The following is a 21,909-nucleotide window of genomic DNA, read 5'->3' as shown; positions in this document are numbered from 1 at the left end:
GCTAATACACAACCATGCACACACGTGTGCACACACACAAAGAAGGGATCATAGGAGGAGGACAAGTGTGCTCAGACAGGGTGTGAATATCAGCACAAGCGCGATGTGGAGCACATGTGCCAGGGCGTTCCTTACACACACAGAGGGCTCACGCTGCCAGAAGCCCCCGTGCTGACCCTACACGCACATGCATACACGTGCCCACACAGACTTGCCCCACAAGCACATGCAGGAGGAAGACATGTGCAGACCTGGGAGCATGTGTGTGTGAGCAGGGACACACAGGCTCACACGCAGATGACCCACAGGTTTGTGTGTGCTCAGCTGTGCCTTGGTGCCCATCCCTCCACCCCCTGCTGCACGCCCACAGCTGCCCAAAGGGCCTTGGGACCGGGTACCAGTCTCCCCTTTGTCTGGTGCCCCCTATCCTGCCCAGTCCTTGTAGCTTCCAGATGGATCTGAGCCCTGAGGCTGATCTGGGAATTTCTGTACCCCGCTGCTGATGCTCTTCCTCCGAGCAGGCCCTGTGGTCTGGGCCCGATTCCACCTGGGCTGTGTGCAGCCCTCCCCTCTCCCTGGGTCCTCCATCCCAACATGCGCAAAGCACACAGCACAGGGATGGAAAGGAGGCACGCAGGGGAGGCTTACCTGGGGCAGGTAAAGGTGCGCTTAGGCCATGATAGCCATTGGGCCGCAGGGGGTTGAAACCATGGGCCTCCCCCGCCAGTCCGTCCCCACTGGCTGCCTGCTCGGTCGACCGGTAGCAGTCACCGTAGGGGAAGCAATTCTGGATGGAGTGGAAGCTGCCCTGGTAGCCTGCAGGGGGAGGCGGCAGGGGCTGCACTCAGAGGGAAAAGGCCCAGAGAGGGAGGAGGGGGCCGTCCCTGCTGCGCAGCTCAGCCTCCCACACTGGCCCGTTGGCCTGGTGGCTGTGAATGGGAGGAGAGAGCCCCAGGCAGAGGAGGTGCCGGGGTCCTACGCTGGAGCAAGCTGGGTAAAGCACTGCCCCCTGGCTGCACCTGCCAGCAGAGCTTGGAGGGCAGGGACTCTGGGTCCTCCATGCCCTTCTAAGATGCCCCATCACTCATACAGAGCCAGCCATCCCCACCCCAGCCACTGCTCCCCATGATGTTCCCTTTGATGACCGGTGGATGGGACAAACTCTTCTCCACCCCTCATGACAAATTTGCTCCCGGAAAAGACCCCCCAGTGAGGCAAACCGGGTCACCCGTCTTTCACCTTCTCCCAGTGTGGCCCTCAGTGCCAGCCATCATTCCAGGTGCCTGACTGCCACCCCGTGGGCCAGTGTCTCCTTCCTCTCACACAGCCCGAGTGGGAGTCACTGGGTATATCTGGAAAGGGCCCCCTCCATCCCAGCCAGAGCTTACCTTGAGGGCTGGGCAGAGGCTGGGGTGGAGGACTCTGAAAGGGCGGGTAGGGCGGCTTGCTGGGGAGCGTGGGAAAGGGCTGGCCCCCCGGAGAATGGCTCTGGGAGGATGGTGGCAGTGGGGGTGGCCCAAGCCCCTTCAGTGGACTGACCATAGGCGATAGGAGGCCAGGTCCCAACCTGGAGAGAAGAGAGACAGCCAAGGTTCATAGACGTTGTCCAAGTTAGTCCCAGACACACAGCACTGACCTCATGGGTTCTCGTGAAGGTAAAATTAAATAAAGCAATGTAGACACAGCACCCAGTATGATGTCAGAAGCCTTCTTAGCCACTCCATGAATCATCAGCAGCATCATCAAGATGAAGGGAAGGAAAACTGGCAGTGAGGCCTGTTGTCCAAGCTGGACTTTAGTCTCCTGCACTTTTAGGGGTTTTCTGCCTACATCTCTCGCCATCTCTCCTCCACTTGCATACATCCTGTGATGGGGGACTCACCACCTTCCTTTGTGCAGAGCCTGAAGGACGCTCACATTCTGAAATAAGGCCACACTGGCTAACAGTTGTTAGCCCCGAGCCCAGCTGAGCCCCGGCAGGATGGCTAACCAGGCTGCACAACGCTGGTCACCAGGTCCCTTCCTTGTGCCGCCTTCCTGAGCCCTTGAGGTCTGCTCACACGAACCACAATGACCCTGGGGTCAGGGGGACTGGGCTGAAGGCTCACAGCCTCTGAACTATTTATGTGCAATCACTGCTGAAAGATGGAGAGTGTGGAGGTTCAGAGTCTTTACTTTCTTCTTTGCATTAATGGCTATGTTGGACTGTTCATGTTAGAATACCGCACATGCTCACTGTCATAGCTCCATGTAACCTCTCCAGGCTAGCCATGCTGGCCCTGCCCACCCTCTAAGACTCGAGGAAGCATGACAGATCAGTGTCTTTCTCAAAACAGAGGACGAGATCTGGGGAGAGGTCGGTGGTCTCCACATCTGTAGCTCTGCAGGGTCCCCATCTGCTCTCTCTAACATGGGCCTCCTGCCGTCACTGCCCCTGTGATGACACTGCCATTGTTCCAGTGTCTGGGACGCACACCCCTGTGAGTGCGCTGAAGACAGCAGAAGAGGGCTTCCGCATCAGGACCCTGGTCCCCAGGCCAGGATCTGAGACGCTGGAGGTACAGGCCAGCCCCTTGAAGTTAATGAAATGATCCTCTTCCAGGCTCCATGAGTTAACCACCACTATCACCATCATTAATATTTCTAAGCCTGTTCTCACAGGGTCATCAAGTGGGTCTACAACTTTGCTCTATAAACTGTGGAGGGTGGTGTACAAGCCAGGTGTCCTCAAAACCAGTTTTCTGGGCTGAGGCTGAGCCCAGGCGTGGCCAGGAGGGTGGCTCCTCCTCCGTCCAGCCTGCTGCGTGGTACCCTCCTGTCTTATGCCAACCCCATCGTGGCACCCACACTCCAGCCTTTCCCCTACTTCCTGTCCATCCCCTCTGTTGGGAGAGACCCCATGTGGAGGGCCAGGCCTGGTCTTCTCAGTCACTCCCTGCTCAGCACCAAGTCTGGCACACAGCAAACAGCTGATAAATACAAACAAATGGGTTTCTGAATCACTCAACTACAAAATCCAGAGATTAACAGCACTGCAGACTTAAGGAGAACCAGATCTGAAGGGGAAAAAACATGCATTTTCAAAGTTTGTTTTTCCTGTCTCAAACCTGCCTTAAATTCACATTTGCCACCTTCACAGCCAGTGAAATTAAACAGAACACGACTCTCCCCGAAGTGGATGGGGAGGCTGAGGTTCTGCCGCTCTACCTGAACTCTAAAGGAAAAAGGATCGTCTGGAGCGCCTCTTCTGAGTCATGCAAATGATCCCTAAATCAAATATTTTTGCTTCAATTGGAACCTATAAAAATTAATAAAAACCTCACTGGCCTGGCAGACGAGGGCTTCATACCTCGTACATAGCCAGGGAGAAAAAAAAAAAAAAAAACAACACCCTATTGGGCGTCTTCTCTGAGCCAGGGTAAATAAATTTGGTCATGAAGTCAGGCCCTCTTAGCATATTTTTGAGTGAATCAGATAATTCTGTCAAGCTATTTAACGTCCCAGCAAACCGCCAGGGAGCCACGAGTGGCCTTCCTTGTTGACTTTGGCAGGAAAGGGAGGCTGAAGGCTTTCCCCCCTTCCTCGCCTCTTCTCAGGGGCTGAAAAAAGAAACCCATTCAAGCTGGGCCCGGTCCTGGTGTCAGGCATGAGGGCCCTTCTCTCAGGCAGCCCTGGGGGAGCCTGGGCGCCTGGCTGGTGGGGATGGCTTGCCTGTCGCTCCCGCAGGCGCGGGTGGCCGGGCGGGCTGGGGGTCCCGTCTCAGTCTTGTCATCACTCTGCCTCTCACTGCAGGAATTCTTGATGGGCACTTACGCAGGCAGCAGGCAGGTGATGAATGAGGCAGAGCAGAGTGCGCAGGCCCGAGTGGGGAAAGGCCTCTGTGGTTTATTTGTCTTTGGTTGGAGATGTCTGGGGGCTGGCTGTGGGTGAGCAGGTGGCCTGAGCCGGTGGGTGGGTGGGTGAGGGAGGGACAGGAGGTTGGTGTCCATGGAGCCTGTACCAGCTGACACACACAGTATCAGGCATGTGCACTTGACCCTCACCACTTTCACAGGGAAGGGTATTCTAATGCCCATTTCACAAAATAGGAAACTAAGGCTCCAGGAAGACCTGATTTTCTGGGCTCCCCTTGGTACTCCACCAGGCTGCCTCTGTGGCATGCACAGCCAGACTTCCCTGCTCCATGAATACCTGGGGCACTCCCTGTGTGCCCACAGGTTCAGCTCTGACAAGCTCTCCTCTCCCCACCCGGCCAGACTGTCCTCAAGTCCCGCTCCCTCTGTGGGACTCTCGCCTGCTGGGGGTCCCTCTTCCCTCCCACCGGTGCTGGCTTGGGCTGCCATCCACTCACTGTGGGCACTGCAGCCCAGCCCCACACTGCAGGCTGTGTCTTCTCATTCCCAAACCTGACTTGCTCACTGCTCAGCACCTTGCAGACAAGTCCTGCCACAGGCCTTGTGATCTGGCCCTGGTGACCTCTCTCCTGAGCTTGTCACCCCACATGAAGGTCCAGCTTCCAGAACACACTGAGCTCTCACCACACCTGCCCTTCCTCCCAACCTCTCCACTCCTACTTAACCTTGGAGGCCCTGCTTAGCATCACCTCCAGGAAGCCCTCCCTGACATATTCCCCCAATGCACTGGGCTCTTCTCTGGCTTTCCACAGCCTCTTCTTTCTTCCCAGAGGGCTACTCGCCCAGTGCGGGAAATCCCTGTAGGTCTATCACAGGGAGCTTCACCAGGGCTGCGGGAATCAGTGGCCCCATACCAGGCCATCAGTAACTGGACACTTAGAGAACGGGTGAGTGAGTAGCAGGAGGAGCCCTGGAAAACAAACCGGGTAATGAACTCAGGCCAGTGGCCCCGGGTACAAGCAGGCCAAGGCTTTGACCTTGAGAAGGAAGGACAGGGGAGGAGGAAGGTGGTGGGATCAGGCTTTGAGGGACAAGTCTGCTCAAGTCCTGCTGGTGATGAGCTAAAGTAGCAGGAAGGGTAGAGGGAAGGGCTGTGAGGCTTCCCTCTACTCATTTGCAAGGAAAAGATTTCCCAAATATTCAGTCAGTTCAGTTCAGTCACTCAGTCGTGTCCGACTCTTTGCGATCCCATGAATCGCAGCACGCCAGGCCTCCTTGTCCATCACCAACTCCCAGAGTTTACTCAAACTCATGTCCACTGAGTCGGTGATGCCATCCAGCCGTCTCATCCTCTGTCGTCCCCTTCTCCTCCTGCCCCCCATCCCTCCCAGCATCAGGGTCTTTTCCAATGAGTCAACTCTTTGCATGAGGTGGCCAAAGTATTGGAGTTTCAGCTTTAGCAACAGTCCTTCCAAAGAACACCCAGGACTGATCTCATTTAGAATGGACTGGTTGGACCTCTTTGCAGTCCAAGGGACTCTCAAGAGTATTCTCCAACACCACAGTTCAAAAGCATCAATTCTTCCACGCTCAGCTTTCTTCACAGTCCAACTCTCACATTCATACATGACTACTGGAAAAACCATAGCCTTGACTAGACGGACCTTAGTCAGCAAAGTAATGTCTCTGCTTTTGAATATGCTATCTAGGTTGGTCATAACTTTCGTTCCAAGGAGTAAGCGTCTTTTAATTTCATGGCTGCAGTCACCATCTGCAGTGATTTTGGAGCCCCAAAATAAAGTCTGACACTGTTTCCACTGTTTCCCCATCTATTTCTCATGAAGTGATGGAACCAGATGCCATGATCTTTGTTTTCTGAATGTTGAGCTTTAAGCCAACTTTTTCACTCTCCTCTTTCACTTTCATCAAGAGGCTTTTTAGTTCCTCTTCACTTTCTGCCATAAGGGTGGTATCATCTGCATATCTGAGGTGATTGATATTTTCCCTGGAAATCTTGATTCCAGCTTGTGCTGCTTCCAGCCCAGCGTTTCTCATGATGTACTCTGCATAGAAGTTAAATAAGCAGAGTGACAATATACAGCCTTGACATACTCCTTTTCCTATTTGGAACCAGTCTGTTGTTCCATGTCCAGTTCTAACTGTTGCTTCCTGACCTGCATACAGGTTTCTCAAGAGGCAGGTCAGGTGGTCTGGTATTCCCATCTCTTTCAGAATTTTCCACAGTTTATTGTGATCCACACAGTCAAAGGCTTTGGCATAGTCAATAGAGCAGAAATAGATGTTTTTCTGGAACTCTCTTGCTTTTTTGATGATCCAGCGGGTGTTGGCAATTTGATCTCTGGTTCCTCTGCCTTTTCTAAAACTAGCTTGAACATCTGGAAGTTCATAGTTCATGTATTGCTGAAGCCAACAATTAATACATTCTTCGTTTCTAAACAATTAAGTGACCACAACGGGAACCACATTGAATGGAGGAAAAGGCCCCCTTCCTGCAGGGGTCCTGCAGTAAAGCTTTCTGGACAGCCCTGGGCAGTGGTCATGGCTGCAGGGCCAGAAGTGGGGACAAGGCCTAGGTGGGCATCTATGGAGTGGGCAGTGGGGGCCAATAATTTGCTCACAAAACACACAGTACAAGCCAAAGAGAAGGCAGGGTGAGCCTCTCAAGAAGGCTTGGGTGAAGCAGCCCAGCCCAGAAGGTCTGGGTCAGGGTCAGGGGTAGGGGGGATGTAGCATCTTCCTGGGGCCACCCCCACTGGGGAGGCAAGGGGGCACGAGGTGAGGTGCCAGGAAGCCCCGTGATAATATCATCCATCAGCTAGGATGCCTATGAGGCAAGGAGGACGTCGTGCCCAGTGAGTATTTGGTGCAGAGCACAGTACACAGTAGGTGCTGCGTAAGTGCTGGCTACTTTCATTATCAGCAACAACCATTTAGTGTGCGGGGCACCTGCCCTCACCTGCCGCTCATGCAGGTGCCCATCTGCTGTCCCAGAGGAGGACTGGCTTGCTATACATACCCATCCCGGGTGCTCTCAGCCATGGGCAGAGGGGACAGATGGTGGTGGGAACTGGTGGTGGCGTCCAGTGGGTGGTGCCTGGAAGGGACATCATGCATAGAGGGCAGGATGCTTGCTGCCAGCCCGTTATGGGGGGTGATGGAGCCAGGATACATGCCTGCAGGGAAGCAAACAATTATCACTGGGCTTCGGCCGCTCCCTAGCGATGGCTGTGGTCACCCCAGGAACTGTGTGCCTGCTTATGGAGAGAGAAAGACAAGAAGGGAAACCAGCATTGTATTCCTAGATGGTCAGGAGCACAGACAGGGGAGATAATGGCCCCACTGTGCTCTGTTCATGCTGCAGCTGAGGGGTTGTATGCGGGGCTGAGGTCCACGCTGAGCGCAGAGGTGGACTCACACGGGGCTGTCAGACGTGCGGGGTGGTTGGACCCTGTGAGTGTGTGTGTGTATTTACTGGGGCAGAGGCAGATTTGAATGGAGTAAGCTGCCTCAAATCTCTGGAACTGTCCTGGGAAAGAAGGGGCTTGCTCCATGTAGCCCCAGTAGACAGAGACCTGGGATGAAGGGAAGCTTGAGAAGAGACTGGAGTTCTGGGCCTGGCTGTTCCTGCTAACAGGCAGATTTGCAGTAGGGTCACAGGTTGCCCTTGGAGAAAATGAACTGCTTGTCCCCAGAGGTGTGCGAGGAGAGCCTGGATGTCTGCCGTGAGGGGTTCCAGAGACAGGATGGCTGTGCTAGCTGGATGGCAGGTTGGCCTGGGAGACCTGGGGAAAGCGATGTCACAGACGGTTGTGTAGGATGTACACTGTACAAGGGTCTCGACTCAGCACAGGTGTCAGCCATGCTCGAGTCTCAGATTCTAAACCTCTGGAAGACGTCTGCAAGTGGGACCACCTTTTATCACCTTTTACTCCCAAAGGTCTTTCCCTTGTTAAGAAGAAGGTCGGCTAATGAATCAAATGGGGGACATGTGTTGCTCAGGGCAGGGGTCAACATGTATCATGACTGGCACATGTCAGTCACATGTTGCTCCAGGGACCCCACTGAGGGCCTGCAAGCAGGGACCAAGGCCAGCGCTTCCCGAAGACCTTCCCAAGGAACCTGAATTAGAGAGGAGAACAAGCCCCTCCTCTGAGACTGGAGCCTAAGGAGGTCACAGCAAGGGTTGCAATTTTTTGATGTTCCCTATTTTATCCAAAAAACATGGGGCCAATTTTGCACCCCCTCTTTAATCTGCCACGTTTACCGATTTTCACAGAAATTGACATCATTTTCCCAGAAATCAATTGATCAAGTCAATGCCCTGGGAGGACTCTGTGGACCTGGGGACCGGGCCCTGAGCTGCACTGAGACTGCATCGGGGGCTCAGCTGTTATATCCCGAGGGTCACTCGGGTCACCCTGGATCCACACTCAATGCTCTCAGCACCTCGTGAGGACCACTGGGAACAGAGCACACTCTTCTCAGGGGTGGGGTCAAGGAGGAACTTTTCCTTTCTCAGGTGGTTGGGGTTCCAAGGCTAGCCCATCCCAGGCCTGCGAGTCAGGGAACTACTACCAGGAATTGAGCAGGACAAGGGCAGGGATTGCAAGGTCAGTGCCTTAGGTGGCACAGGAGGGAGCAGAATGAGTGGGCTGGCAGGGGATAGTGATAGGAAGTGGTGGGGACTATGGTACGGCACCGTGTGTAGACCAGGCAGTCTGCAACCCTGGCCTAGAGTTAGAGCAACAGGCATTCAATGGAAGGGTTATATTCGGTGAAACTCTACTCTTACAATAAATGTGTTATTATCGACAACAGTTCATTAAGAATATACTATACGTCAAGGTCTTTCCCCACACTATCAGGTTTAAGCATCTCAACAACTGTCAACTGGGGAGATAACATGATCTCATTTTAAGATGAAGTCTTAAGAACCTCAGTAATTTGCCAAAAGTCATGCAATGGGCAGCTAATCAGTCCTCCCAAATGACACCAAGAGAAAGTTCATTTAAAGTTAGGCTCTGGCTCAGGCGCTGGCCCGTCAGGCTAGGGGCCTCTGGCGCAGGCTTCACTGCCAGGCTGTGAGACCCAGGCTCTGAATGGGCTCTTGGGGGCCCTCTGCCTCTCAGCCCCAGTCCCTCCTGGCCCCTGTCTCGGGGATCTCGGCCCCCACGGACACCACCACCCACCCATCCGTCTGCCTCGTCCCTCAGCCGCACACCCCTCCCAGCGTGGTCAGGAAGGCGCGGGAGCGGGGCTTCTGCAGACAGGGCCTGGCTCAGCACTGCCCCTGCCTCGCTCCGCTCACCACTCTCCGTAGCACCTCCTCGCCTGCCGTCTTGAACCAATCTGGGGGCCTGACAGTTGGGAAGGCCTAGAATCCTGATAAATCCTGCTCCCTTCCCCTCAGCCGTGCTGACCTCATGCTTCCCCCGTCCTCACTGCCCATCTCGTTACCTGGGGCGGCTTGAAGGAGGCCCGCCAGGTAAATTCCTGAGGGTTTCCTGTGAGGAGAGCTGGTCCTTCCTGATGAGAGGCAAGCTCGGGGGAGCTTCACATAGTCAGACAGTGAAGATTGGAGGCCACTCTCACCAGCCGCTCCCTAACCTCACCCCTCTGTTCTGGACTCTTCCGACCACAATTTCCCCTGCCTTTGCCCGGCCCCGGTCCAGGTGCCTCCCTGTCCAGCCCCCTGAGGGCAAATATACGGTGGGCAACTGAGTGTGTGAACCAGGCATGTTGAACATGCGGACAGTGGGCAGGAAGGAGGAAACCACCGTTATCGTAAGGAGCAGGCGGGCCTGATCGGTCTCTCCCCAGAACGCACCACTTCAGGCTGTAAATCAGCGTCATCAATCATCAGCTGTGAGCGCTTAACCTCTGGCCCTAACATCTGTTCCCAACTGTGCCTGACGCATCCGCCGTGGGGTCTGCAGGAGAACCTGATGGCCCCAGAGGGACCCAGGACTCCTGAGCTTGCCTGGCTGGCCTTTTCTCCCCGCTGCGCTGGAAGTAGCTCAAGGACAGGGACCCGCACAGAACCTGGAACACAATAGGTGCTCAGTATGGCAGGGTAGAGCAGAGAACCCTGGCGGGTTACAGTGTGTGGGGTCGCAAAGAGTCAGACAGGACTGAGCGCGCGCGCGCACACACACACACGCACACGCGCGCACACACACACGCACACCACGGCAAAGGCAGCAGACAGCTTGTTAAGGGCATGGCCTGCAGCCAAATGGCCTGGATTCACATCGGCCTCTGCCATTTACTAGTTGTGGAACGTCAGCAAAAAGTTACTTAAGCTCGCAAGGCTTCAGTTTCCTTGTCTGGAAGAGAAAGTGCATGCTAATATGTACTTTATGAGGCTGACATGAGGATTACGTTAGTTAACACATACATGTGCAGTCCCTAGAACAGCTCCTGGCACATGTTCAATAAACGATGGCTTTTGCATTATCGCGAGATGGATGAGTGGACAGCTACTCTTCTCCTTCACCGTGGGCAACAATAATAATGATAAAACTCTCCGTCACATTGGTTTTATATAAGTGATCATATCCACAGTCACATCTGGTGTCACAGCAGGCTGCTGGGGAGGGGTGGGGAACTCAGGCTCAAGCAGCAGAGATGCTGCTGACCCACGGCTAGAGCAGGCCTGGGCAGGCCTGGTGTTACCCCAGTGCCCCTCCATCCACGCCGCTGCCTCAGTGAATCTGTTTCTCATCTGCAGCATGGGCTCACTCGGGACTGGACGAAATGATGTTGTAAAGTGATCAGCCCGAGAGGTGCTCAAGAGATGTTACCGGTCCTGACTGCTCTCCCCGGGACAAGCCCTGGGCTAGTACCTGGGAGAACAGGCTTCCAAGTGGGATCTGTTGCTGACCTTCCTGGATGACCTTGGGCCCGTCCGTTTCCTGAGTCCTCCCGCGGTAGAGACGATGCAGCTGCATATAGGGCCTCTGCCCCTCTGTCCCAGGGCAGCCATTGCTAGCCAGTCCCAGCCCTCTTTCCTGCTAAGCCTCAGAAGCCTTCTCAACACAGAGCTCAGCCCCAGGCAGCTGGCGTTTGAGACACAAACCTCCATCCCTAGACTGAGTTGTCTCTAGGGCCGCTTCTCCACTAGGGTCCCTCTATTTTAGCAGCTCTGACCCTATGAGGCGCAGCCATGGCAGAAGGGACCCCTAGTTAGAGGGAGGTGGGTATGGTCCCTCCTCCATGGATCCATCCTCCTGGGGTGTCCTCATCCTTGTGGATCTGTCTGAGCACAGACCCTGTGAAGGGCAACCTAGAGAAAGGGGAAATATCTTCTTTTCTGAAGGCTATTTGGTAAGTGCTTTGATGGGGTTTTAAATATGCTACAACTTTAAGGCTGAGGGGGAAGAATTTAAAAAAACTAGAAAATAAAAATGTTTAAAATGGTTGGGGTAATTCAAGAAATCCCAGAGGATGGGAAAAGCTTTCTGCTCTGATACTGTGGTTTCTTCAGCGGGGGGTGGGGGGGTGGGGGGGTGGGGGGGGTGGGGAAAGGGGCAGAGCACAAGAATTGTCAGCTGGAATCCACAGGCTACCCTGCCCCTTGCTAGGCTGGGTTCCCAAGAAGCCAGGAATTCCTGCCGGGGCCTGAGACCTGCCCCGTGGCCCGCGGCTGCTGGGAGGGGCAGACAGGCTGTCTCAGCTGCACCGGAGGCTCTGAGCATCTGGATGGATGGGTGGCAGGGTCCCAGAGGTCTGGGGGGGCCCTATCTTATGATGAGCTGGAAGCAATTACAGCCAAGTTGCCCATCCTCTCAGAGCTCTGGGTTTCTCTTCTGAAGCAAGGAATCATGGTGGGGAGTACATGGGACTTTAAGTTGGGGCCCCAGCATGAACCTTGAGGTGGGTCATGAAGAAAGTGCAGGACCTACCGCAGTGAAGGTGCAGGGAGTGGAGGCTGGCAAGGTGTGTACAGTGGTTCCCAGGCAAGAGGGAGCCTGGTGTGTTCAGGGAACCGCACCCAATGCGCCAAGGTTGGGGCAGGAGGCCATCAGGAATGCCTAGGCCCCAGGAGGCCTGAGAGGAGCCTGGGCTTCATCCCACAGGCAATGGTGAGTCACAGAGGAGTGGGTATGAAGGAACAGACACCTGGGGAGATCAGCTGCCTGGTAATGAAGTTCTAAGGAGAGGGCGCCTGCAGCAGGTCGTGTCCACATGGCCCCTGTTGCCCACGAAGCACGGCTGTCTGCCTGCAGGGCTGGGTGCAGAAAGGGCCCCCCCGGCCCTGCCTCCCCGCTTGCCTACCTGGGAGAAGTTCCTGGCCTAGGGCGCGGCCACCCTTCCCGTCGCTGACAGCCAGCTGTGTGGACGTGTGGAGCTGCTGCAGGGCCAGACACTCGGTCAGGACGTCAGCCTCAGCGTCAGGGCCCGTGTGCAGCTGGGGAGTGAGCAGAGGGAGAGAGGGGGTTAGCACGAGACCACCTGCCCACCAGCAAGTCTCATTCTAGGGGACAGGGCAGGAAGGACGGTGGCTCCAGGGCACGACCCCTCCTTCGTTGCCCCTCAGTTTCCTCAGCTGTCAAATGGAGCTAATTGCGGACACGGTGAGAGTGGCGTTAGTTCAGGGCTGAGAAGCAGATGCTCAGGCGAGATCGAGCATGCCATGATTTTAATAGGTGAGGGAGAGCTGGGCGTGCTGGGAAAGCCACCAGACAGAAGGAAGAAGAGGGAGAGAGGAAGTTGCTGAGAGCTCCCTAGACCGGGAGCCCAGGGACCAGGGAGTCCTCAGGGCGCCTAAGTCTGCTGGAAGTCAGTGGGGTCCCAAGTCTCCCAGGAAGGGGTCCTGCTTCACATCCCTGCAGGGCCTGCCAGGCTCTGTCACTAGCTGGGAGCCCCCGCTGGGGGTGTGGCCTTGGCACAGATGCCAGGAGGGCATCAAAGTGCAGCAGCTGGGCCTCCCAGGAGGCTGGAGGTCTGTGGGGCAGGTTCTTGGGCCACGGCTGGGCTGACTGACACTGGGGGAGTAGGATACAGCGAATGTGCAGTAAGTGTCTCTGCCTCCTTCCTCCCCTCTCCCGTCTCTCTTCCTTCCCGGCACAAAATGCAGCAGAAACAGTCCAGGGCTGGGGACAGAAGACTGGACCCAAGTCCTGCTCCATGTCTTCTTACGCCTTGTGTGACACTGGACAAATACCCTCTCTGACTCTCCCTGCTCCTGCCGGACTAAGCAGCAATAATCACCCCTCAGGCCAGGCTGCTGAGAGGGGTGACGAGAGGACAGGTGTGAACAGTGGTTGAAGGTGTTGGGTCAAGGGCTGGCTCACTCCACTGGCCGAGTCCCCCACGGTCACGTGACGGTGGGCCCGCTGAGTCGATACCCGGCCTTGAGGGTGTCAGCTAACAGCACAATGGGGCTGGCAAGTCTTTGGCCAGTCATCCTCAGCTATCCCTAAATATAGACTTGAGCTTGACCCCTCAGCACATCTTCACATCTCCAGTTGGGACCAGACGGGCACAGGGGTCCTCAAGTGATGAGGGGGGGTGCACTAGCATGGGAGGGTTCCTTCTCCCAGGGAAATCCCAAAGCTGATCGTCAGAGTCCTGAAGATTGACTCGTCCAGATCCTCATTTTAACTGGGACAAAACCAACCCAGAGAAGGCAAGAGCCTTGTTGCATGTCACACAGCAGCTGGGAGTCAGCCCGAGGGTCTTTCCACCCTCCCAGGCCAGCCGGGCCAGCACCAGGCCGGGGGAAGGCATGCCTAGCCTCCCGAAGGGCTCTCGGCTCCCTGACCCAGCAGCTGTTTTCCATGTAAATTAAGTTTCTGGCAAAAGAGGGCCAAGGCATGTTCTTGCAGACCGCAATGTCGATCGGATTAGGAGCAGCGGGAGAGGAGAATTAAGGAAGAAAAGCATTTCTAATTCTCTCTGAAACGCAGCAGGGCTGCCAAGGAGCTGTCATAATACAAGGGTCGCTTTACACAGAAAGATACATCATCCCCGATGGCTTTTAATGGATGCTTATTGTTGGGAAGTTTGCAGATCTGCGGCCCCAGGTCCCAGGGGCTCAGTGCGAGCCAAGCATGGGGCCTGGGAAAACCAGGGCAGGATTCTGGTCCTTGGGCATCAGTCTGCTCGGGACAGAAGCCTCCCTGGCGTGGAGCCCAGGCCATTCCCTGTCCCTGCCCAGGCTCCTCAACCTGAAAGCAGTGGAGAGAGCTTGTGCCCTGGAAGCAGATGGGTCTGGCTCTGTCCCTCCCACACCACACAACCCTGGACAGACTTGTTACCGCTTTGAGCCTCAGTTTCCACATCTCTAAAATGGGGAGGAATCTCCCACTTCTTGATTATAGTGAGGACTAGATGAGACACAGCCTGTGAAACACCAGACTCATCCCTCCCTCCTCAGGGTGAATGTGGCTGTGCTGTGCTCCCCGCAAGCTGACAGCACATGCTGTGGCCACGCTCCTCCTCTGCTCTACAGCTTCCGGGGGCTCCCGCACCAAGCTGTCCCCTCCCCAGTTTTCTCTCACTGAGGTCTGCTTGCTCCTAGCACCCCATTTCTGCATACCCCATCCCCTGGATTACACAGCAGTCGACTTCTCCAGCCTCTAGGCCTTTTTCTGCCCTATTTACACTGTATCCACAGTTCTGAGAACAGTTTGGAGAACAGGAGCTGCTCCTGAATCCTGCTAGACAAGTTAATGGGCTCTTCCCGCTCTGTCCTCCTCTGACATGTTGATGACTGGCCTCTGGTGTTTCTCTCCCCCCGACACACCCTCCCTGGCACTCAAGCACCTGTGGCCCCAGTGGTCCTCCGGAGATGTGGCAGGTAAGGTCCTGCCCTGAGTTGCAGTCCTGTCCCTCCAACCACACTGGGTCCCTCAGCGGCTCACACACCTCCTGTCCAAAACAGAACCCGCTGCTTTCTCCTGCAAGCCTGCTTCTTTCTCAGATTCTCTATCCTGGTGAAGCGGACCACCATCCATGCATCCTGCTCCCCCAACCTCTGACACTGATGCTCCTCCTGCCAGGCGCCCCCAACCCAGCCAAGCAGTCACCAAGCCCAGTCCCTCTTCCTCCCCTCCCACCCTGCCCCAGATCAGCCCCCACCCTCCCCACCATGTCTCTCCTGCCCCCAGCAGTGGCCTCCTTGTCTCAAATTTCCCTCTACCCATCTCGACCCATTCTCTACACAGCCCCCAGTGCCACCTTTCAGGGTGATCTGTCCCATCTCTGCCTACAACCCCGCGATGGAACCCCCCATCCTCAGGACAGCCCTGCCACCTCCGCAGGGGCATCCTGTCACCCCACCCCCACAGCCTCCGTGCCTCGCTGCTCAGCCCGGAGACAGGCAGGGACTGTGTGAGGCTGGTCCTCAGACACTGATTCAAGCTTCTGTCACTCTGGGGCCCCATCTTCCTAGGCCCAGTGCCTACTCCTTCTTTAAGGCTTAATGACAACGCCTCCTGATTTCTGTTCGGAACTTTTACTTTGGGTCAAGTACTGGTCAAAAAACCCTTGAGATAGATTTCCTCGTTTAATCCTCATGAGAACCCTTAAAAGCAAGTCCTCTATGCCCCATCTGACAGCTGAAGACAAGAACAAAGGCGCTAAGACACGGGCCCAAGGCCACGGTGCCAGGAGCCAGGAGGCTGCACACCACTGCCCCCAGCCCCAGCCCCAGCCCCATGTCACTTCTTCCATGACCCTCCAGTTCCCCCGGATAGGCCAAAGCCCTTTCCCGGTTCTTTGACTGTTTTCTGCACACATCTATTGCGGTCTTTGTCATATTGTGTCGACTTATCCCTTCATGTTTATCTGTCTCTCACTGCCAGGTCCCCACTGAAGGTAAGGACCATGGTTTTTATTTCTGCCTCCTGAATGCTGGGGACGTCAAATGTTTATAAACGAGCCCTGAGCAAATGGTTGAGAGAGGAGCTGGTAGGGGGATAAATGTCTTCTGGCTGAGAGTGAGGAAGTACAGACCTCCCTCGACTTATAATGAGGTTATGGCCTCATAAACCCATCAAGGTCTAAAAATATCAAAAATCAAAACTGCATTTAATACAGCTAACCTACCGAACTCAACATTCAGAAAATGAAGATCGTAGCATCCAGTCCCATCACTTCATGGCAAATAGATGGGGAAACAATGGAAACAGTAATAGACTTTATTTTCTTTATCACTGCAGATGGTAACTGCAGCCATGAAATTAAAAGATGCTTGTTCCTTGGAAGAAAAGCTATGACCAACCTAGACAGCATATTAAAAAGCAGAGACATTACTTTGCTGACAAAGGTCCATCTAGTCAAAGCTATGGTTTTTCCAGTAGTCATGTATGGATGTGAGAGTTGGACCATAAAGAAAGTTGAGCACCGAAGAACTGGTGCTTTTGAACTGTGGTGTTGGAGAAGACTCTTGAGAGTCCCTTGGACTGCAAAGAGATCCAACCAGTCAATGCTAAAGGAGATCAGTCCTGAATATTCATTGGAAGGGCTGATCCTGAAGCTGAAGCTCCAATACTTTGGCCAGCTGATGCAAAGAACTGACTCACTGGAAAAGACCCTGATTCTGGGAAAGATTGAAGGCAGGAGGAGTAGGGGATGACACAGGATGAGATGCTTGGATGGCATCACTGACTCTATGGACATGAATTTGAGTAAGCTCCGGAAGTTGGTGATGGACAGGAAGGCCTGGCGTGCTGCAGTCCATGGGGTCGCAAAGAGCTGGACACGACTGAGTGACTGAACTGAACTGAGCCTATCTGATACCATAGTGTAGCCTCCCTTACCTTAAATGTGCTCAGAACACTTACGCAAGACTACAGCGGGCAAAATCACCTCAGGCCAAGACTGTCTTAAACAAAGTGCCGAATAGCTCCTGTAACGTACTTCCAGAATAGCTCACTTCCGAATAGCTCACTTCCAGAATACTGTAGTGGAAGTGAAAAGCAGAATGGTGGTCTGGGAACAGAATGGCTGTGAGTGTATCAGTTGTTCACCTTTGTGGTCGAGCAGCTGCCGCTGCCCAGCATCACAAGAGAAGATCCTGCCCATCGCAGGCCCGGGAGATCAGACTTCAAAGTGTGGTTTCTACTGAACTTGTGAAAATACCATCGTACCATCGTAAAGTTGAAGAATTGTAAGCTGGACCATCAGAAGTCAAACCACTGTTAAGTCACGGAGAAGATCAAACTTCAAAGCGTGCTTTCTACTGAACTTGTGAAAACAAATCACTGTAAGTCATGGACCATCTTGACACTTGGGCTGGTGGGAGGTAGACGGGGGTGAGGACAGTAGCACCCTTGGGTGTGGAAGGCTGGATGCAGGCAGTGAGTGTGATCGTTGCCCGTCTTGATGCTGGACGGGAGGCTGGGTAGGCTAGGGGGGGTTGTCTGTGAAGATGGGCCTGGGACGGAGCCCCCTTACCTTCTTGCGCACTTGCTGCTCTTTGGCCGAATGGGCCTTCACGTGCTTGCGGAGGGAGCTGGGGTCTGTGTAGCGCTTGGAGCAGCCAGGGATCTGGCAGGCGTACGGCTTCTGTAACATCAGAGGGCAGAGGCGGGGTGAGTGGGGGGCACCTGCCAGGCGTACGCCCTTCTGTGTGGCTCATGTCCTGTCCCTCCCTGTGTCCTAGGCCAGGAGGAGTCTGACTCAGGCCTGCCCACTGGTGGGGGGAAGGTGCCTGGCCTGGCAGTGAAGGAGGCGTCTGTGTCTCCATTCTACCCTCATCCTGGGACCTCAGGTAAGTTGCCTCCCCTCTCAGACTCTCACTTTCTCCTCTGCAAGATGGGCCCTCCCAAGTTCTAAGACTTCTTCCAGCTCTGACACCAGCTCTGAGAAAAGAACACCCTTTGTGGCTCACGGCTGCAGAGAAGCAGCAAGTGAAAAAGGAGCAGAGTGAGGTGGTTGCCTTGCGGAGGGGGAGGAGGAAAAAGAAGGAGAGGAGTGGGGCAGAGCACAAGGCAACGGGACACAAACATGAACCAAGCTGGAGAGCGGAGGCCAGGCTCGGAGCACTGACCAACCCTGCAGCGGGTCCCGAGTCCCCAGACTGGTCCCCAGGCTATGAGAATTGTAGGTCCTCAAACCAAGAATCACAGGAGACCAGAGGGTACTGGGTCTCAGGTGTAGCCCCAGGTAGGCTGGGCATCAGTGCCCTTCACGTCCCTTTCCCTTGGAGCCCCCATTCATCTTCTAGAACAACTCAGTGCCCGCCACCTCCCCTGGTTCCTATCCAGACCCTGTGTGCTCTCTATGCCTCCAGTCTCCCCTCTCATTCACAGCCAGAGGACCTTTCTCACAGGTCTGGCCATGCTCTCACCTACTAACCCCTCATGGTCCCTGTAGTGCCAGCCCTCGGATACAACCCATCTCTGGGTGCTGAAGGCCCTTTGTGACTTTAGCCCTGGTTGAGTCCTCACCCCTCCTCCCATCCCAGCACACCCAGCTCTCGTCTCCTCCTCTCCAACCTCTCCTTGAGTCTAGTTCCCACCACCACTTCTCAAGTTTCCACCGGTAGCAGTGTCCACCTGCGTGGCTGGGTCTGTTCAGAGGTGAGTTTTCTTCCAGGAAGGATCCCTTCTGATTCATTCCAGGTCAGGGGCTCTGTGGCTCTAACTGAATTCTGAGCTCCCCGTAGAAGCAAACCTCCATGAGACCTGGCTCAGGGACTCTGGCTCCCACTGGGGCTTCCAGTCCCTAAGGCTCCCTTTCTGAACACATCCAGCAGCTCTGATTTCTCAAGGCCCTCCAACCACTGCAGGGGACACAGTGGTGGGGGACGTTTAGAGATGACGCCTATGTCCCCACCAGCCATGCCTACTGGAACTGCCCCTAAACCTTAAGGTGAGCCAGCCCTGCTGGACAGCATGGGGTTGGGGATGAGGAGCAGAAACAGACGGCCATACCTTGGTGCTGCCACGGAGAGTTGCCAGGTTAAAGAATCAGAGGAGAGCAAAAAGAGAGAGACAGGGCAGTGAGAGGCTGGCCTTGCTGAAAGGCAGGTATGGTGGGGTGGGAGGCAGGCCTCAGACCTGCCCCCCACACAACCACTCAGAGACACAGACACAGACCCACACACCACAGGGCCCTTCTTTCTTGGGCCTGATTCCCACCCCAACACACACACACACACACACACACACACACACACACACACACACACATGCTGTTTCTCTCATGGGCTGTGCCCTGCTCTGCCCCAGGCTCTGTCCCCAGGGGACGCTGATACAAATCCACGCGCTTTTGTCAAAAAGCAAACAAACAGAGCTCCGTGTGTGCAGGCGCCCTCGCCTGGAAAGAGGGCACAAGGCCCATCTCTGTGTTTGTTTTTCCAGGGCCTGACGTGTGTAGAACATTCCTCCAGCCCAGCTCCCCTAGGAGCCCTCAGGAAACCCTGTGGCTGGCTGTCCCAAGCAGCAGCCAAGCCCCAGGCCTGCAGTCACCGCACCAGCTCCAAGGCCTTGTTCACAGCAGGACACTCAGGGCCGTGCTGTGAGCATCGAGCACCTCACAGCACCCTCCCGACCTGTGCACAAGACAGCCCCTCACATACTAAGCCCCCCCAGTGTGCAGGCACTGCGCTCAGCACTGGCCAGCTGCAATCTCCTTTCAGCCTCTCACCCACCCCATGAAAAGCATCCCCACTTTACAGATGAGGAAACTGAGGCTGATGCTTTGCCCAAGATCCTGCAGCAATGCAGTGCCCACGCCCCTCTGCTAAGGTGCCCCCTCTCTTCTGCAGCCCTGACCAGTCCAGGGAAGTGGGCAAAGGAGAGACTATCGCCCCCATCCTCCCTGTAAGGAAGCCAAGGCCAGGGCAGGACAGTCTGCGGCAGTCGGGACTCGAGCTGCACACGGAGTGTCTGGGATGGGGCAGGATTTGGTCGGCATTCAGTCAGCAAGTCACAGGCAGGCCAGCGACTCAAGTTTGCTGTGCAGACCCCGTGTCTGGCCACCACACCTGCCGCCTCAGTTGATTCCCCCATCCGTCTCCTGTAAGGTAGGAGTGTTTGAAGCCCAGAGAGGTTGGGTGGCAGTTCTCAGACCTCTGGGACCAGATGGAGGCTGGGATTAGAACCCAGGCTGGCTCTCTCCAGCCTGTTCCACTGCTTCCCTGCCCGTGGAGAGAATCCCACGTTCTCTGGTGCCAGAGCGGAGCTGGGGACATGAGCAGGTCCCCTCTGGAAAACAAGGCCCAGCCTGCATGGCGCTGACCCCATGGGCCCTCGGGTGCTGGGAAAGCAACCTCGCCATGGGGGGCCACTGCGGTGTCTCCATGGGCCTGGCACGGGGGCTAGGCTTGACCAGGACCTTCTGGGGAGATGCAGTACTGAGATAACCCTGCGAGCTCATTTTGGGCCTGCCCTGACCCTGCCCTCGGAGCTCCGTTCACACACCAAGCAGGGGCCAGAGGCCTGTTGCTTTGGGGCTGGGGCCAGGAAATGCAGTAAGGAGAGGGGAAGAAGGGGGTAAGTCAGGGTAGGTGACCCCGAGATGCCTGGAGGGAGGCCTGGGGGAGGGGGTGCAGAGGGGCCTGGTGTTGCTGGGGCTTGCCATGTGTACCTCTCGGGGCTGGTATAGGTGCCAAGGGCCCCAGGGGCTGGGCATGAGAAGATGATGGAGTCAGAGGGGTTTGTTAGCATACCTCTTCACTCCATATCCCCACCCCCAAGACAGTAAGCCTGAGGTGGGGGTCGGGGGGACAGTGGTCGGGCTCACGTTGCGGGCAGGGCTCTTCCTTCCCACCTCATCCCCTCCGCTCTTCTCCCCTCTTCAGCAAGGGGCACTGAACTAGCAGTCAGGCAGACTGGGTTGCATCCCAGCTCCCCCACTTTCCAGCCATGTGACAGTCAATGATTTCATCTCTGAGCCTCAGTTTCTTCATTTGCAAAATGGAGACAGGCCCCTACCTTGTGGTTTGTCACTAGGATTAAACCAGGGGAGGGTGTATGTGATCTCAGGGGACAGGGAGATGTGTAGAACATTCTGCCCAGGGCCTGGCCGGGCCCCAAAACATGAGTCCCCTGCTATTTTCTGCTATCCACCTCCCCCATCTTTTGGGGATCTTGGTTTTCCCAGCTATAGAACCCCCAGAGAGCCTCCAGCTCTGACTTCTGTTGCCATGTGGCCTCCGACTTACCCTGGAGGGGTCAATCGCCCATCTGGGACTCCCTTTCCTCATCTGTATGTCCGGGTACTAGACGCTGGGCTGCATGACCACACAGGTCTCCCAGGCCCCCACCGGCAGAGTTCCTCAAACATTCGCACAAAAAGCAGAGATACAGGCCAGTGGTCCAAAATGTGGAGTCTGGCTATGGACCCGTCTTCTGCTGCACTGAGGGGCCAGGGGTCTCCCAGGCTGGTGCATCCCCTCACATAGGTGCTGTGAGACTGTGGGGAGACCCCAATCAACTCTGCCACCTTCTGGCTGAGTAGGGAACTGCCCGGAGCCCCACTTTCCTCATCTGTCAAATGGGCTCGTGGCCCACTGACAGGCAGAGATGGTGGGAGATGATGTTATAGAGTGCTCTGTTAACTGCTGAGGTCTGTATGCACAGCACAGAATGCTTGGACAGGTGCTGTGACGGAGCCACAGGTTATCTATCACACTGGCACAAACAGGAAAGGAGGTGGACACACTGGCATCTGGGGCCCAGGTCACTGATCCAGGGGCCTGGAGTCTTGGGCCCTGCTTCCCTCAACGGCTTAACCACCGTGCCCAGGAGATATGCAAGGCCCTGGAGAGCCTCTGGCCTGTCTGCATGCCGGGGGTCAGGGTGGGGGTGGGCGAGGAAGAGCAGGGAGGACTGGCTCTGGGAGTGACTGACAGGCCCGGGGAGAAGATGCAGGATGTGAGCTGCACCGCCGCCCCCTGCCCTGTGCCCCCGCTCAGTGGGGCCCACACTACTGCTTGGGCTGGTGGTTCTCAACCAGGTGAGAGTTTAATTGCCAGGATTTTTGGCAACACTAAAAGACATTTTTGGTTGCCACAACTGGGAAGTAGGAGATCGCTCCTATCTAATGGACAGAGGCTTTCCCGGTGGCTCAGTGGTAA

General features: G+C 55.6%; 1 protein-coding gene across 1 annotated transcript in view; it reads right to left on the bottom strand.

Moving 5' to 3' along the window:
- Positions 1 to 21,909, bottom strand: part of GLIS1 (GLIS family zinc finger 1) — a 250,567-nt gene that overhangs the window by 443 nt on the left and 228,215 nt on the right. Inside the window, exons 6-10 of the mRNA XM_052637709.1 lie at positions 17,280 to 17,390; positions 12,153 to 12,285; positions 6,892 to 7,048; positions 1,389 to 1,567; positions 649 to 816 (exon numbers count right to left, since the gene is read on the bottom strand). Of these exons, the coding sequence (XP_052493669.1) occupies positions 649 to 816; positions 1,389 to 1,567; positions 6,892 to 7,048; positions 12,153 to 12,285; positions 17,280 to 17,390 (748 nt within the window). The remainder of the gene's footprint in view (positions 1 to 648; positions 817 to 1,388; positions 1,568 to 6,891; positions 7,049 to 12,152; positions 12,286 to 17,279; positions 17,391 to 21,909) is intronic.

Source organism: Budorcas taxicolor, chromosome 3 (genome assembly GCF_023091745.1).
Source record: "Budorcas taxicolor isolate Tak-1 chromosome 3, Takin1.1, whole genome shotgun sequence".
NCBI classification, from domain to species: domain Eukaryota; kingdom Metazoa; phylum Chordata; class Mammalia; order Artiodactyla; family Bovidae; genus Budorcas; species Budorcas taxicolor.
The sequence above is the reverse complement of the archived record's forward strand: the minus strand, read 5'-3'. Positions and strand labels throughout refer to the sequence as shown.